An 18,449-nucleotide genomic window follows, 5' to 3' on the forward strand; every position below is an offset into this window, starting at 1 on the left:
TTTGCTATCTCCTTTTCTTCTTTCTAATAACCAAAAAATACAAACTGTGCAATGTTTTTCAAACCTCTTCTAAACATAGCTTTTCCTTTAAAGTGAGCAAAAAAATATTTCTACGTAAAAATCCTGCCACATGAAGTGGTTATTGCTCTTGGCAGCTTTTCTTTCCAATGATTCACTGATTCCCTTCAAGAAAAGGCAGCTAGATAAAAGTATAAGGATAACTAAAACAATGTACTTAGCAGAGTAAGAGCTAAAATGTCACAGTGTGTAAGTAAAAAGTAAAATCTGGCACAATGATCTGATACATATATCTGGTCTGTACACCTAAAGTCCATGGAGAAGCTAGCTGCCCATGGTTTGGATGGGTGTGCTCTCTGCTGGATAAAGAACTGGCTGAATGGCCGAATGCAGAGTGGTGGTGAATGGAGTTCAATCCAGCTGGCGGCCGGTCACGAGTGGTGCTCCCCAGGGCTCAGCTTTGGGTCTGGTCTTGTTTAACATCTTCATCAGTGGTCTGGATGAGGGGATTGAGTGCTCCCTCAGTGAGTTTGCAGATGACACCAAGCTGGGTGGGAGTGTCAGTCTGCTCGGGGGGTAGGAAGGCTCTGCAGAGGGATCTGGACAGGCTGGATCGATGGGCCAAGGTTAGTTGTAAGAGGTTCAACAAGGCCAAGTATCGGATCTTGCTCTTGGGTCACAACAACCCCATGTAACGCTCCAGGCTTGGGGAGGAGTGGCTGGAAAGCTGCCTGGCAGAAAAGGACCTTGGGGTGCTGGTTGACAGCTGGCTGAACATGAGCCAGCAGTGTGCCCAGGTGGCCAAGAAGGCCAAGGACATCCTGGCTTGGATCAGGAATGGTGTGGCCAGCAGGAGCAGGGAGGGGATCGTGCCCCTGTACTCAGCACTGGTGAGGCTGCATCTCGAGTGCTGTGTTCAGCTTTGGGCCCCTCACTCCAAGAAGGACATTGAGGGGCTGGAGCGTGTCCAGAGAAGGGCAGCGAGGCTGGTGAGGGGTCTGGAGAACAAGTCTGATGAGGAGCAGCTGAGGGAGCTGGGGCTGTTTAGTCTGGAGAAGAGGAGGCTGAGGGGGGACCTTACTGCCCTCTACAGCTACCTGACAGGAGGGTGTAGAGAGGCAGGTGTTGGTCTCTTCTCCCAAGTAACCAGCGACAGGACGAGAGGCAATGGCCTCCAGTTGCGTCAGGGAGGTTTAGATTGGATATTGGGAAAAATTTCTTCACTGAAAGAGTGGTCAGGCGTTGGAACAGGCTGCCCAGGGAGGTGGTGGAGTCCCCATCACTGGAGGCGTTTAAGAAATGTGTAGATATGGCAGTCTGGGATATGGTCTAGTAGGCATGGTGTTGTTGGGCAGATGGTTGGACCTGATGATCTTAGAGGTCTTTTCCAACCTATGATTCTATGCTGAGGAGAGAAGTTAAAAGGCAAACGATTTCAGTTTCTGTAGTGGTGATGAGATTAGAAGTTACAGTGCCAATTGCAGGCTCTTCGTTGGCAGAACCCACCTGCTGTGTCTCATATTAATGTCTGTTCTCTTTCATTACAGCGTTACACACCTTTCCTTTGAATGCTGCTCTCTTTGAATCATTCATTGTTGCATCTGCTGCAAGGCAAAGCAATATTCCTAACATAATCCTTATTCCATGAAACGGTAGAAAAGTACTTAAAAAAACCATGAGTAAGGGCCAGTCCTTCTGTTTCCTAGCAGACGTGTTGAAACAGAGCGGAAAAGAGCCTCTAAAACTGTGGTTCCTCAACCATTTCTGTAGTCTACTTCATGATGTAGCTGCAGAGATGCTTGTTATTGCTGTAGAAGGGAGGAGGTGTTGTGAGACTGGGACTCTCAAAGGTATGAAAAAGGGTGGGCATTCTCCTTCCCTCCACAGTGACCACAAAGAAGCTTGAAGTGGTGCATCAATAATTAAAATTGTGCATTAGACCATGCTTGTAATCTCTAATCTAGAAAACTGGGAAGAAAACCTAATCTCTTAGCCCCCAGGCACTTAAATTTTGTTTAAAAAAAAAAAAAAAAGAAAGAAACAACCAGCAAATCTACCTTTCCTCTTCCCTTCAACTGTAATTCTCTAATTTTAAATTGCCCTGTCAGTCCTGGCTAATAATAATCCTAAAAAAATTACTCAGCTAGATCACCGCTAATTACCATGTTTCTGTGCTCTCTATTGTGGGGCCTGGCAGTAGGAAGTATTTTTATGGTCTCGGCCCTGCCTTTTAGTGTGCCGCCTGCTCTGCTGCCAGTCTCTTCCACCTGGCTGCCTGAGCTCGAACAGGTCACAGACGCCCTCGTGGTACTGCCCTAAATGGGATCGCTTCATCAGACAGCAGCATGTAAAATAAAAAAACCAATGGAAGTGGTCACGTACCGAAGGGTCAGTTGTATCTCTGTCCTCCTAAAAATGGTCGTATCGGTTTAATGATCAGTAGTTATAAAATTGGAGCATTTCCCTATCATGACAAATATGTATATATGTGTACATATTCTCTGTGTGTGTGTATATATATATACACACATACACGGATTCTGTCCCTCTCCTGGCCTGTGGTGCGTGGTTCTGCTGTTCCAGTCTCCTTGCTCTATCTGCCCAGCTGGCACTTAAGAAAATCCAGGCATCACAAGACTTGCATTAAGATGCCAATTTCAGTTTTGCCAGTTCTCTTGGACGTAATTGAATAAATCTTCCCCTCCCTGAAAAGCTTCTAGATTTCTACCTACAGTACTGACTGAAATATTAGCAATAAGGCTGTATGTACTCAGTTACAAGCAAGGCTGTACTTTTCGAGCACCAAGCGTCTGGTTTCCTTCCTGAGTTAGTCTTCTAGAACTGACATGCTTGATATGCTTTTTTTTCTTTTCCATCATTCTCACTGCCTGGTCAAATTGCATGCTAAGTGAGATATTTTACAGAAATCTACTCTATTATTACTGCCTTTAAGCTACCTTCATTAGCCACACCACAGAGAAACAAAATTGACCTTACCACAAGCCCACAGTGATTTGCATTAATTATATTACTTTCCATAATGATTTATTAATTGGATTCTATATTAACCATTCCATTAACTTTCTCTAGATCCACATCACACTCACAAGCTTGTAATTACCTGAATTGTCTCATTTACTTCTAAAAATGTCCTTAGGTTTCTTTGAGTCCTCTGAAAGCTGCCGTAGCTTCCCAACAAACTGAAAAAGGGATGTGTATGTCCCCCAGCCAGCACTGCGGAAAGAACGGGACACAAATTACACAGAATTGCAAATATCGAATTATCAGCCTTGGTATCAGCTCATTAATGTCATCCTAAATTATTCTTGATATGGAAATATTTAATAGTCTCAGCTATACCAACATCTGTCTCTTCCCAGATACACAACAGAAGTGCTTATTGATCTCTTTTTAATTAACTGTTGCTGAAGCCAAGGTTTCCCGCTAGTAATGAATCACGATCAGAATTCCTGCAGCTTTGGTTTACTTGGGGAAAAAAATCTTACTCCTGTTTATTCCAAACAGTATTGGCAATAGCTTGTTCTTTGTATCTGTTTTTCTTGATTAAACTCCTACATTCTTAACCTCTGGCTTATATTCAGTACTCTTCTTTTTTATGCCATTCTAACTTTAAGCCAGCTTGGTGTTTTAATTAATATGATATTCCTTCCGAAAAAAGGTGGCGGCTTTTTCAAACAGGATTGATGCTTAGAGAAATATTACTAATTAGCATTCATAGGTTTCTGTGCTGTTCATTTTTTTTCCTTGTGGTGTTATAGTTTCTACCTGTTTTCCCCTTGGAAGAACTGGCTAATTTTAAAGCTACAAATACAGTGGTTTGGATGTTAATCATGCTTGCAGGTAACAGTATAACCTATCATGAATTCTTGTACAAAAGTTACATTGATTTTTGTACATACATACATTTTAAATCTGTTGGTTTTCATACACTAAGATGGTTTCTTAGAGAATCTGTGCCAGACAGAGCATTTTTTTGTTAGTGAGAGAAATTTTGTCTCTAAACACTTTGTAGATAGCACAGTGTCTCCCCTCCTGTGCCTTCCCTCATATGTAACTCAGAATTTCCTTATTCATAATACTGATTTTCACCCCCTCCCCTTTTGGTACACGCAGGTGCAATTGTCTTGGGATTTTAATTGGATTCAGGAGATTGTAGTAGACACCTATTAGTAAACCACCTACTATTTATATGAGACAGCAGTGGCTTTCATAAGCATTTGGCATCATGTTGCTCTTGAGCTGTCAGGATCAAACTGTAATTTTTTTACAGAAATCGCCATTTTCCTTTATTTTTTCCAAGTTGCTCCTAGAACAATTTTTTTAACCACCCAAGAATTAGACTCTCCCTACCAGCTTTCAGTAGCACCACTAGGCTTTCTGGTTTGCAGCCCAAGCTCCCAGAGTTGTTGTACAAACCAATAAATTACCTCTTTGTTATTCTCCAGTATCAACGTGAGTTCAGGATGCTGAAGGCTGTGTACGTCCGGCATTGATCTGCATTAGCAGTGACAGGAGGAGAGGGTGCCAGACGTTCCTGCTGACGTTGATCACAACGCTTGCAGTGGCACAGAGCCTCTGCTAGAGCTGTAGAATGTGCAGCTGGTGGCACTGAATCAATGTGCATGGATAGAAGACGCTTTTGGACTCACCCAGTTGAGGAGTTGTTCTGCAAAAAAACTAGTATAGCCTTTTTATGATGAGTGCCAGCCAAGCTGCATCACATCTCACCCTCATTTCTAGGAAAACGAGAAATAATAATCCGGTGAAATGCTCTGATTCTAATGAAAAGACTTTTTTGAAACGTTTCCAACCATCTCAGTTGCTCGACCCACTTTCTGAACGACTGCACCCTCTAATGGGGCAAAACAGATTGACTTGCAGAGCAGCCGGTTTATTTTTATATTGTTTATGTCCTTCTAGTCCTTATAGGCATAATAGAACAGCCCATCCTTGTGACAGTAAAACAAGCACAGTTTTGCTCAGCGTAGATTACAGGGGAGGTGTGAATATCCGGTGAAGACTTTGTATGATTCATCTCTACTCTGCGTTAATGAAAAGTATGTAAATGGCTGTATACATTCATGAAATGAGAAAGAAATTTTAACAAAATCATAGAAAGGAGAATTTATTTCACTTCTAAGTTCAGAAAAAAGTGTGTGGGTGTTTTCTTTTGGTTTTTTTCCCCTCATTGTGTGAAGCCATCTCATTTTACCAGAGCTTTGCTGGGAAGCCGAAGCTTGAACAACAAGAGAGAGATGAAACAGACACCTAACCGTAATGTTGCATCTTGTCAAACAGGTAATTCTCTAATGGACCAATGAAAGCCAACGATGACAAGGTGTGGTCGGCAGTCCTTGAATGTGCTGATGGTTCTGCTTTCATTACTCTTGTCAGCAGGTAACTCTTATATGTTGAATTTATCTTTCACTGATGGGCCATTGGGAGAAATTAGTTGAAGTATAATACTGGGTTCTTAAAAAACAAACAAGATCAAATGGATTGTTCCTTGAGTAATATTTAAATAAATCAAGTCTCCTTCTATTTAAGAACCGGAAGCTGGAATCTGAAATGCAATTGAAAATTCAGTTTAAGAAGGAGAAGGTAGTGGGACACTGACATGGTAAAGCAGGCTGAAAATGTAAAAGAAACAAAGCTACGGTTTTGATATGCTAGTTTCTCAGCTCACCTAAAAGAAAAAAGCGAGCTCTACTCCACCGTACAATCCCAGCCATTTTGGTAAATAACCATCTATTGGAAGCAGAGCAAGTCAGGTTCCGGACGTGTTTTTTTATGTGTGCACACAGGAGTGTGTAAGCATGAGAAGGATTGAACTTGTCAGCTTCAGCTGTTCTTGAGATGAACACGTTAGATAAAGTGCAACTTGTCTTACCTATGTTTAAAAGAAAAATGCATGATATCATGGTACGCAAATATTGTGTTATTTTTCTGAATCTAAAGAATTGACTGGACCAAGGAGTGGTTCCAGGGATTTTTCTCCTAATGCTTGGTGCATCTGCCCTAGATGTTTGCTACTAGCACACAGAAAGGACTTGTGCAGAAATCTGTCAGTTGTTAGACTGAGAATTAGTCGAATGCTATGATTATTAGTTGCATTTGTTCTTCAGGAGTTATTTATGACATTAAGGTTTTCTGTAAATATAAATGAATATTTTAAAAAATTAATTTAAAAGGTTCTTAGCCCAAATAGATTTGATCCTGCGAGTTTTTAACTCTCAGTACAACCTTTTATCCTCCATTCTTGAAGCACTTTTAATCCAAAAAGACTTTTTTTTCCATTAGTGCTTCTGATTCCCTTGTACTACATCACATCCCTAACCACCATAATTAAAACTTTACCAGGTATTGCATCTTAAAGTATCCTTATGCTCCAGTAAGAGCTATTACTACTCTGCTTATGTAATGTTAATAATATTCAGTGATAGATCCTCATCAATTAGTCAAAGTGTGTGTTTTGTTGCCCACAGTCTCATTGCTTGTTTGCAAGTGTTCAAGCTGGTTCTTGCTGATGACAGTTCATTATTTAGCTGTAACTGACACAGTCCTTTTGCTAACAATGTTATAATATTATCAAGGGGACTACTCCTCTGCCTAATCTTGAAACACTGTTTTATTTTAGAGACCTTCCACTGGTATCCCTATGTATGGCGCTGCATCCCTAGTTATGCAGCTGCCCTCCTCCCATGCACTAGAATCAGGCACATGGGTTGTAGCAGCTTCTTTGTTATTTGCCAGGTTAAAGTCATTTCAGAAAGCCATTTCCCTGGTGCATGAATGAAGCCAATTATTCAGGAAGACCAATGACTGTATCCCAGTGATCAAACATCACAAAACTTTTCCAGCTGCTCCAGTCTCTTCTGTTAATTTTTGTTAAGTTTTCATACTTGTACCACTCTTTATAGGGACTTCTACTAGAGACCTCCTGACATCCCACTTCCCTGACCACTTTCCTCAAGGTGATATGAACACCTGTGTTCCAGTTGAATGGGACCCTGTGATTACAGCGTGTGTGCAAATAGAAGTAGTCAGCCACTGGTACACAGACACACTTAATCCCTCCAGCCCAGACATAAAGCCAATGCTCTGGTATTTTTTCTCTTGGAAGAAAAGTACTGCCTCTGAAATACAATGTTTTTATCTGAAGCTAATTACTAATATAGCTTTTACTTCTTACATACTTCTTACATAATTTATCTCTTAACATCACAAACTACAGTCCTTGTAAATGTGTACCTTATCTTCTTGTTGCTCCTTGGCTATTAGTATTTTATTATCTGACATCCATTATTAGCATGCAGAGTACAGGCTTAATTTGAAATCATCACAAGCCCTTCATGCCAGCCTGACTGTGCTCCGTGGGGAATTTTACTACTGACATCTGTAGGAGTGGGTTTGGGTCATTGCTAACTCACAGACGTTTTACAGGATGAAATTCATCATTTATTATTTTGCAGCGAGCATAAATGTAATTTTTTTTGTCCAAGACAGGTCAGCTTCCATAAAGGAAAACTACTGGCTTTATGCAGTGAGAATGACAGGGTTAAAAAAGGATGCTGCTCTCACTGGAATGACAGGATCATTTTTCAACTTAGCTGAAATGAAAATCTAATGGCAAGACTCCTTTTGAGTTCCCTAGACTTACAGACTTCTGTCTGTAAGATCATGCTTTACTTCCAAGTCTTTGATGTACTAAGATTCACCATCTTAGCACTAAATTTCTAAAATCCGTATGCGTGGTTGAGAACTGCACTTAACAATTGGAAGCAGAACTCTCACTGGCTCCACGGGCAGAATGCGGGTAAGGGCATTAGGGACAGAAGTTCCCAGAGCAGCTGGTCTCAGAGCCCGGTCTTCGTTGTGTCAGAAAAGGAGAGAAGCAGTGGGGCAGAGGTGTGGTCAGATACCAAGGTCATGTCTCAGAGTAAGGGTGAAATTTGGCAGCTTTACATGTGTGGTTGGGAAGAAGATGCAGTTGCCTAACGTGGGCAAAATGCTCTCAGGGCAGGGACAAGTAGTGCTGAAAAGAAAGGCTTCAGTTCCGAGTAGGTAGGCTATGGCTCCAATTTAAAAAAAAAGGGTGGAACTGGATTGAGAATACTGAGACTTCATACTGATTTTATTTCAGTGCTAGCAAGATCAGTGGCATGAAATTGTAGGATTTGTGAGCGTTTACTAGTTGTACTAGAAATTTAAGGGATGCATACTAAAGGGGGGAGCAGCATGCTGTCACGCCAGAAGAGCACCCTTTCTGACCACTAGCTCTTAGATTTGCTTTGCACTAATGTTGATGCGTATGTTTATTTGATGGATTGAAATGCATCTATAAAATCAGGGATGACGGCAAGGCTTTTATTAACAAGCAACAATTGACAGATTATTTGCACATTACAGTATTTTTTCTTTGAAGTAGGACATGAGCCTCCATATAGCAAATTTATCAGAGAATCTCAAATGATTGGCATTGTGCCAAGTAAAATGCATGCACATGAATATTTCTCTGGATCCATATGGAAAGCTTATAAAGACCAGCCATTCTGAAAGCCTTGGGGCTTCAAAAATTTAGTAGCTAAACAAAAAATTTAATCAGCATTACACAGGTCTGACTGTGAACAGATAGGGAATTAAGTTTGATGCACACTGGCTATTTACTTTTTAAGGCAGAGAAGATAAATCTCAAGATGAGCTTAAACCAGTCATCTGAAGCATGGCAGACTATTCTCCTCTTGAAATTAGTAGGAACAGAGGTAGGAGCACCTATATCTCTTACCTGTTCAAGAATACTTTTCAAAAATAGTGTGAGAATTTGCACATGCACCTCCACTTTAGAAACAGCTGCCATCTTTTCAGTAGGCAACTGAAGAGCCTTTCAGGTACAATACTTTTATCTCGAGTATTTCTGTGTGAATAAGCCTTTTTAATCCTCAGGATTTAAGCAAAGGTATTTTCAGGAAAAACACTTAGGAAAAAAAAATGCACTTTGTTTATTGGCTCTGTGATTCTCAGCGAAGCAAAGACAGCAAGTAAAATTACACCGATGACAACGAATTGGTAAAGTTTTTTCACTGTGTACTAGGTCTGACTGGGATGGGGTTAATTTTCTGCACAGTAGCCTGTATGGTGCTGTCTTTTAGACTGGTGACCAAAACAGCATTGTTAAGACACCAGTACCTTAGCTGCTGCTGAGCAGGCCGTACAGAGGGTCAAGGCTGCTTCTGTTTCTCGTTGTGCACCCCAGCGAGGAGGCCGGGGTGGGCAAGAGCCTGGCAGGGGCCGCAGCTGGCACAGCTGACCCGAACTGGGCAAAGTGGTGTTCCGTAGCGTGTAACGGCATGTTCAGGAATGAAACTGGGGTGGGAGCTTATCCAAAAACTGCTTGGGGACTGGCTGGGCATCAGTCCACTAGTAGTGAGTGATTGCTTTAGCATCACTTGTTTTCTTGTTGTTGTTGTTTGGCTTCCTTTTCTTATTCATTTATTAAAAAGCCTTTATCTCAACCCACAGATTTTCATGCTTTGCCCCTCTGATTCTCTCGCCCATCCCACTGGGAGGGGGAGTGAGCAAGCAGCTGTGTGGTGCTGAGCTGCCTACCAGTGTTAACTCACCACACACTGACTACCAAATTAAGACTGTAATTCAGTCATCCTGTTATGCTCTTATTTGTGCATTTATTTTAATCACTGACATGCATTTTACTATTTAAGGATTTGCTTAGGACTACATCTTATTACAGACATCACTCCTCCTCTGGCCTGGTGTCATCTTCATTCTCCCTTCATTCTGTAGTCATCCTTCCTGCAGTTTTCATCCCCAAAGAAGTTTGGGGGTTGTTTTTCTTTTAAAATCGGCAGAGGACCCATCTGGGGATCAGGGGACACTTTCACACGTGCTGTTAAGTAAAGCGCTTTGCACTTGAGCCGGCTAAACTTCTTAGGGTCCCAGAGCCCTCCAGTGCATTCTCACAATGCAGTGGCCCTCTGAGCACTGAGAAGTGAGTATGGAAGTATTCAATTGCTTATGAAACATAAAGAACTAGTTTTAATTCTTGTAACATGCACTGGATGTAGATACAAGTCAGGTATAACCTGGCAGGGCTGCTGTTCACTGGTGGTAGCTTAACACAGGTGTAATTCACCTAAGCTAAGTTGTGGTAATAAGATACAAAAAATGACATTTTTGCTATCCTGTTATTTGCAAAGCTAGTTCTAGCAATAAATATGTTCCATTAAAATGTTCCAAACTTGAAACCACTGTCGGTACTGGAGGCTTCGAAGATTACTAATAGTAATAATGTACCTTTTAAAAGGAAAAATGAGTTAATAGATCTTTAGCCATAAAGGCATTTTACCTGCATTTTGACAAAAATGACGATTATGTTCATAATGCCTGATAAACAAAATTGGTGTTGCACTCTCAGGCTTTGCAGGTGTCAAAGAACAAAACTGTTTTCTTGGAGCAGCTGACATAATCAAAGTGCAAATACTCCAACTAAGAAGGAATAAGTCAAGATGGCTAAGAAGTGAGAACTGTCAAGCTGATCAGTTCAGATCAGTTATATTTTCTCTGTGCATACATTAAGCTGTCTAATTCCGATAAGAAATCGGTAGGTTCAGTGAAAGTTATCGTTCAGCTGGATAGGGAGAATGCCGGACAAGGTGGGGAGAAAAAACCCAATCACAAATGTTTGGGACATAAGCAGCCCCTGAAGGAGAGGAATAGGAAGACGTTTTTCTTACTGGAGAGTTCATTGCACAGCTTTTTCGATACAGCACATCTGTATCTTCCTTTGAAGCATCTGAAGCTGGCCATTTATCAGAGAAGGATTAGATGGATGATTTTGTGCTGGATACTTGTAAATAAAAACACCGTGGATAAACGTCATTACTGAAAGTGCAGTGCTGCGCTAGGAAGGCTGCCCCTTCACTTGCATTTGTGAGGTCCAGTAATAAGACTTGCTTTCTGCTTGTTGACATCAGACATGGGCTCACCTTTTGTCCTAGTAATGATAACTGGTGGAACTGTATGCATTGTGATGCATGTTATGCACCCTTGCAAGCTGATATCAAACAATTACAAAACACTCAGGGACCTTTATAGGTGCCTAACCACGTGCATCTAACGCCATTTGACTTGCCCCAGATCATCCATGTGTGCAGCACACCTACAAGAGACCTGCATCTCCTCCGCTGAAAGCTGGAGACCAGACAGAACAGCCTAGGCAGATCTTACCTGGCACTGGAGACCTGTATTTAAGTAACTGCATCAAACTCTTGTTCTTGTTAGAAATCAAATCCTGAGTTCAAAGTTCTGTTTCGTTTGTGAATTCCTCCCATGCCACATGTCTCTTCCATTATTTTCTAGATTTAACTTTTCCAAAAACAAACGATGTGTCATTAAAACTAAAACAATGATGGGGCAGAGTGCAACCTCAGCAAGTTTCCTGTTGATGCAGAAGTGGGAGGAGTGGCTGATACGCCACAGGGTTGTGCTGCTATCCAGAGAGTGCTGGACAGGCTGGAGAAATGGGCTGACAGGAACATCGTGAAGTTCAACAAAGGGAGGTGCTGAGACCTGCACCCTCCTGGCGGGGGACATACTCAGGCACCAGTATATGCTGGGGGCCAGCTGACTGGAAAGCTCTCTGCCTTTGTGGCTCCAGTAGTAGGAGCAGCAGGTCAGGGGCGGTGATCCTTCCCCTCTGCTCAGCACTGGTGAGGCCACACCTGGAGTGCTGTGTCCACTTCGGCGCTTCCCAGTACGAGAGAGAGATGGAGCTACTGGAGAGAGTTAGCAAAGGGCCCCTGAATGATGAATGTGACTGGAGCATCTCTCGTGCAAGGAAAGGCTGAGAGAGCTTAGACTACTCCGTGTAAGGAAGAGAAGGCTCAGAGGGATCTTGTCAATGCATATAAATACCTGAATGGAGGATGCAAAGAAGACTGAGCCAGGCTCTGTTGGGTGGTGCCCAGTGGCAGGACCAGAGGCAACGGGCACACGCTGAAACAGAGAAGGTTCCCTCTGAACATCAAGAAACACTTTTTTTACTGAGGGTGACTGAGCAGTGCCAGAGATTGCCTGGGGAGGCTGTAAATTCTCCATCCTTGGAGATATTAAAAAGCTGTCGGGACGTGGTTCTGGGCAGCTGGCTCTAGGTGGCCCTGCTTAAGCAGAGGGGTTGGACCGGCTGGCCTCCAGAGGTCTCCTCCAATTGCAACCACTGATTTTTTCCAAAACTTAATCAATCCAGGAACACTGTCATTAATCCAATGTTAATTAAGTGGAGGTGCAGGGAAGTAAGTACTTGTTCAGACAAATACACGTTCAGGCAATTACGTGCTTTGTGGTTTTTGTAACAGAATTTGAACATGCAGATTTGTTGCAAGAGTTACAGAGGGTTTTGAAAACCGAAGTCTAAAGGAAGACGATCTCTTTACTGATTACAGCATCCTGCATACACGTAATTTTCCCAGGCAGGGCAAGAACAGATACATAATGATTTCTCTCAATATCTGTGTTCCTTTAGAAATAGCATTCTGCTAGCACTTTCAGTTCCTGGCTGGGTTTAATCTACACAAGGGTTTTCTCTTTTGTTAAAGTAATGATGACAGGTACGTGTGTGTGTGTGTGTATATAAATAAATGTGAAATGTTTAGAGTGGTTTTCCTTCACTCAGGGGAAGTACGAGTTACCTTGTTTTCTCTTCAGTTTAATACTCTGGTTTTTGTTCTAGGCTCCCTCTATGAACGCAAATAAAGTAGTAGTCTGCACTGTCACAATCCTTAAAATGTGACTACACCTACAGAGAGTGAGATATTCTTGAAATTATTGTATTTTATAAAATTGTGAAAAGTCTTAGGAATAGGCTTTTTTAAGCAACATAGAAAGAAATGAGGATTAGCTGGATAAGGCGCACAGGTGCCATTACAGATCAGCAGGAAGTTTTTTCTGTATGGGACGTGATCTTAAATGATGCCATCAGGCCTAGCAAAACACAAAGTACAGATCAATTAAAACATTGGCAGTATGTGGAGCCCAATATCGTCTATTACAAGACTTTTCAGATCAGCCAGCAAGTCGTGTGTCGTTGCTGGTGGCCGTACTGGAAGGGATCTCTGCCCTGCGCCGCTGTGCGGTTGCTGAGCTCAGGGAAACGCAGGTGACTGCACAGCTTCCAGCTCAGAGCTGCGTGCAGCCGGTGGGCTTAGAGCGTGGTCAGAGAGCTTGCAGCTGCACACGGTCTTCCCGTGGAGATGGATCGGAGTGTGCCTGTCGCCACACGACAGCCAGCGTCAGCTCTGCGCTCAGAGGACGCGTATGGAGAGCATTGCTTTTCCTTTTTCTTTTTTTTTTTCCCCCAGGAAAAGTGATGGTGAAATCAGTGTGACGTATTCCTGTAAAAAATGTTCTCAGAGATGTAATAAACACTTTACATGAGAATTTAATAAAGGAGAAATGTAAGAACTCGCAGGAATAGCCATATTTCTGTCAGTTCCGTCTATCTACAAATTTGGATTTGTTCGGATCTGTTGTACTGTTTTGTGATTACTGTTTCTGGCAGAATAATCCATATCAAAAATGACCTTTAGAGTAACGAAGATATTTTCTGTCAAGAACAGTGACTGGAAATCAAGTGCCATCAAACTTTTATTGCAGATTTTACAGAGGCTTTTTGTTCCTGTGATGTCATCCCAGGAGAAGCAAATGTGAGCATTGCTGGGTCTTTATGGACAGCCACATACTTAGAACAGCAGTATAAAAACGTTTCCCTAAATATTTTTGTTCTTCTTGGCATGGAGGGTGTTTCTTCTCTTCCCTGAAAAAAAAAAATAATAATAGTAATCAGAAACATAGTAACACGAAAAATCAAAATACAACAACGAGAGGCTAAATATTGTAATCTTATATTACTAAATGTTTTGATGTTGAAAGTTCTGAAATATTAACGTTTTTCAGAAATCAACAATTGTTTAAGCTTAACCAATGGAAAGTTATAGCTCATAACATACAGAGAACACAAGTGACTCACAAAGCCAATGTTGTTCTTTGTTTTTCAGTGTTGTCTGCACATTTTCGGGTCTGTGAGCCATATACGGACTACAAAGGTCGCTATCACTTTGGTTTTCACTGCCCCCGTCTTTCTGACAATAAATCCTACATCTTTTGCTGTCACCATAACAACACAGTATTTAAATACTGCTGCAATGAGACAGAATTTCAGACTGTTATGCAGATGAACTTAACAGGGAACGCAGATGGATATATGCATAAGTAAGTAAATGAGTTTTAAAGTACTCTTCACCAAACTGTTCCTGATCTAATAACATAGTCTGAGGTGTGCTTAATGATGGAAGCAATTAGAATAATTGCACATACCGAGAATCATTACTGAAAGTTTTTTGCTGTTACAAAACTCCTAAAACAAAGGATATTTTAGCTTTGCTTTCATTGCTTTGACATGGGTTATAAACATTGCTAGGAAAGCATATATGTAAAAGTTGAATTTAAATGTAAGGAATATAAAGTTACGTGTAAAAGTTACCAATGTCTCTCCCCTGACCCCAGTCTGACCCAAAGTGTTTAGATGTGTGTGAGTAAACATAAACCCCAAAGCCCTCTGTGGGGCAGAGAGGGAGTGAGCTGACATCTTCCCTGTCAACCCTTATCACTATTGTGAATATTTGATGTTCTGAACATAAATCTCTTGTAATCCCTGACCTTGGGGAACAGAACGTATTTGGTTACGTGCCAGCGTTGTGCCGTCTCCTTGTCTGGTACCTGGGATGCTTCCATATACTGCTGGGGCCTATCCTCCAACATCAACGTCAGGAACTTTTTTCCTAAAGAACTATGAAGTAGCAGGTAGATCTTTGTAGATCTTGACCCCCACCCTGCAGATATTTAGAGGCATTTCTAAGGTCCCCTCTCAGCCTTCTCTTCTCCAGGCTGAACAAGCCCAGCTCCCTCAGCCTCTCCTCGTAGGAGAGATGCTCCAGTCCCCTCCTCATCCTCGCAGCCCTGCGCTGGACTCTCTCCAGTAGCTCCTCATCTTCCTTGAACTGGGGAGCCCAGCACTGGACACAGCATGCACAGAGGAACAGCTGCAGTCTAATTGCACCATATGCCCTGGGATGTAGAACGTTTCTTTGCATCCTGCGTCCTCTGTTCGCGTGCCCGCTCACACCTGCACACGTACACACAGATGCACAGACACCCTCAGAAATGCATATAGGGCTGTTCATCGTATAGAATTGTTGTGTGTGAGCAGTTCCTCAATAGGAAAGAGGTACTTCGGTATCCATGAACTACAGTATTTATTTTAATAAAAATATTTAGAGCATAGTGTAAGTATTATATTAGTTTTCATTTAGAAATTATTTTTTTTTAAAAAGCCACCTCATTCAGTTGTGATGGAGAAAGACCTACCTGTGTAATCTTTGTAGGTTAAATTCATGGTTGAGAACCACCTGCAGACTATTTACTGCATATGTCTTCAGTGCAGAATTTGCTGGGGGCATTAGCTGTGTAGTGATCTTTTGCAACAGTCTGTGAAATAATGCTAAATACAATTAAAAGTTTCTGGGGGTGTAACTTAGAGAAGTGCAAGAGTGGAACCAATATTGTCTTTTTGTAACGTCCTGAAACATCACTTGTGATAAATCAGTCAGGGCCAGGAAAATGAAACTCCACCAGTGCGGTGAGACAGAGGGGGAGAGGTCTCCTCACCCTGAGCTCACCGAGACTGGGAGAAAACTTCCTGATAGTTTCAGTATGCTGTGGAGGGGCAGGAGGAGAGGAAGCCTAGATGCCTACATTAAAAACATTGTGAAAAGCATCTTACTTAATACACTCTGACTTTATTTAACATAGACGATAATTTACGTGGATTCTGATACGTCCAAGGTTGACTTTACAGTGACAAAGTCAGCTCTTTGTTTAGAGCTAATTTCACACACCACTGAAAAAAAATCTGATGCAATCTATTGTACTGTAGCTGAGGAGAATGATTTAGGATATGGGCATAGCAATGAACTGAAAAAAATGATCATAGTTTTCAGGGAAGAATGATTCAATATTATTTTCTAGTTTATTTCAGTATTATTATTTGGTTTATTTTTCCCCTTAGCCAGTCTTGTGATCATCAAACCAAATTTCTTGTTTTATAACGCAGTTGAGGGAAAAAAAAATAATGAGGTGACTTGTAACTTCTTTGTCGTGGCACAGCTGAAAAACCACGTTTGTCTTCTACAGTCAGACAGTGTAACTACAGCCAGGTTTATTTACATTTTTTCCATTACTATACTAAAGATTTCTGTGTTTTTATAAGTGCAGAATACTGGGCTATTATATCTTTGTGATCATGCAGATGAAGTCTAATATTTTTGTGTGTGAATAATTCATTTAATACTAAATATAGAAATACCAGTGATGTCTAACAGACAAGAAAAGTTCTGCCATCCAAAGTATTTTTCTATAAAACTTTGTCTAGTAAGTTGTTGAACTATTCTTAAAGATGCTATTCACTTGAATCTAGTATTCATACTCTTTCAGATTTTCTACTATGCATATTTTGGTGGATTATCAGCAGTACTACCATGCCAGCGTTCCTTAATCTGATCCTAGAACAGTGTTATGGCAGTCTGTAACGCATCCATGTTTTTCCTTCTCTCTGGTTCCAGTTTCTCAGGGTCGAATGGCTTTCGCACACCACATTACAACATTACACCAGAAGCAGTGTGAGGAGAGAATAGCACAGTCTTTCTCCCTGTACAGCATGTCCCCTGCAGAGCTGGCATTTACTCAAATATCTCCCAGAAAGTCATCTTTACAAGAAAGAAAGAAAGAAAAAAAAAAACCAATCCCACTACCAACTGTTGCAAAAAGATGTGATTTAGCTGGGAAGCCCTGTTAGGTACTACAGTAACAGATTCTCCAGGAAAACACAGGATTGGGCAACGGCCTTGAGATAACAGCAGAAACAAAAGAAGGAAAAAAAAAAAATCACATTTAAAGTGTACATGCAAAAACTGCATTGATTTCGTTGATGTTAGAAGTACAAAGGCATTTGCTAGGGTGTAAGCTTGCGTTTCCTTGGGGCAACACTTAAAAAGTGTTACTACTGCAAGTAACGGCCCCGTTTAAGGAGAATAAGGAAAAAACCAGTTTCCATGGCCATCTGCCCACTTTTAAACTCTGCAGCTGTAGAATTCTGCTCACAATTGTTTTGATTTGTTGGGTTTTTTTAAGCCTGAATTCCCAAATGAATGTGTTCATGTGCTGCACATAAATTTTTTTCTAAAATAAATACAGCCTGGTCCTAACCTGTTTGTCATCTGTCTCAAGAAGTTCATGAATTAGATGGAGGGAATCACACGGGCAAGAACAAGAATAAAAGAACCTGTCTCCTCATTTGTGTGTAGGGGTGTTAGAGAAATTTGAGTAAGGTTCTGTAGATGGAAGAGGAGGAGATACATGGTGAAAGTATTTATTGTTCTCAGAAAGCCCAATTCAAGGCTCTCTAGAGTTAGAGCAAATATTTCCATTTACACAAGTGGGCTCTGCATCAGTGCGATACCATATATACATCATATTTCTATAAAAGGCAAAGTATCTTAAAATAACGAGCTTCTGAGCTTTTTTGATAGGCCCATGAATTTCCCTGTTTCACAGAGAAGCTAAAAGGAAGTTGTCTTGTCACTTCTACTCTAGATTTGGCTTTTGCATTCCTGGGCCAGTAGCAGCACAGGACTGGGCAGCACGGCTTTAGAAGTGATTTTCAGTGCTATATTGCTAAACCTGGTGTTGAACCTCAGCAGAAACCTCCAAAATGACTGATTGGGAGGGGTAGGAACACTAGCAGGGGAGGGCAAGCTTTCCCGCTGCGGAAAGGGAGAGGAGCTACCACCCACCAAAAGAACTTCGTACACTTTATCGTCCCTGTGAAGGAACAAACCCCTCTAATTTGAATCTTGGTAAATTTGGACTCTGTTCACACTTTATTTTTAATTGAAATGAAACTTCTGCACAGAAGTACAGGAAAATCAGATTGCAATATGAAACTTTTACGATTCAGTTGTTCAGTGAAATTAGAGCAAGTCCTAGGAGTTTTTTTATTCCCAGTTCTTTTCTGTGTCTCTGGCCTTACTGTTATTCAGTGTAAGTAACATCATTTCTTTTCTAATTAAGACTTAATTTGTAGGGAAGTTTTAATTTTTGCTATCATTAATAGCCATCAGCAAAATTAATATTTTCTACCATCTTAATAGTTTGAGAAATGGAAAAACATGAAAGTGTGGCATTTCCCTCTGTGTACAAAACATACCGCTTCTTAATTTTGCTTGTGATTTTTCACAAGGCCCTTTTGATAGTGCTGTTGTCCCACTGTCTGTTAATTAAAA

General features: G+C 41.3%; 1 protein-coding gene across 12 annotated transcripts in view; it reads left to right on the top strand.

Annotated features, from left to right (window-relative positions):
- The window catches only part of SHISAL1 (shisa like 1), a 304,717-nt gene that overhangs the window by 254,195 nt on the left and 32,073 nt on the right, over nt 1-18,449 (top strand). For all 12 annotated transcript variants that reach the window (XM_075443083.1, XM_075443075.1, XM_075443134.1 and 9 more), the window contains 2 exons: nt 5,338-5,436; nt 14,109-14,322. In XM_075443083.1, coding sequence (XP_075299198.1) covers nt 5,370-5,436; nt 14,109-14,322 — 281 coding nt within the window. In that variant the 5' untranslated portion in view covers nt 5,338-5,369. The remainder of the gene's footprint in view (nt 1-5,337; nt 5,437-14,108; nt 14,323-18,449) is intronic.

Source organism: Opisthocomus hoazin, chromosome 1, assembly GCF_030867145.1.
Source record: "Opisthocomus hoazin isolate bOpiHoa1 chromosome 1, bOpiHoa1.hap1, whole genome shotgun sequence".
NCBI lineage: Eukaryota > Metazoa > Chordata > Aves > Opisthocomiformes > Opisthocomidae > Opisthocomus > Opisthocomus hoazin.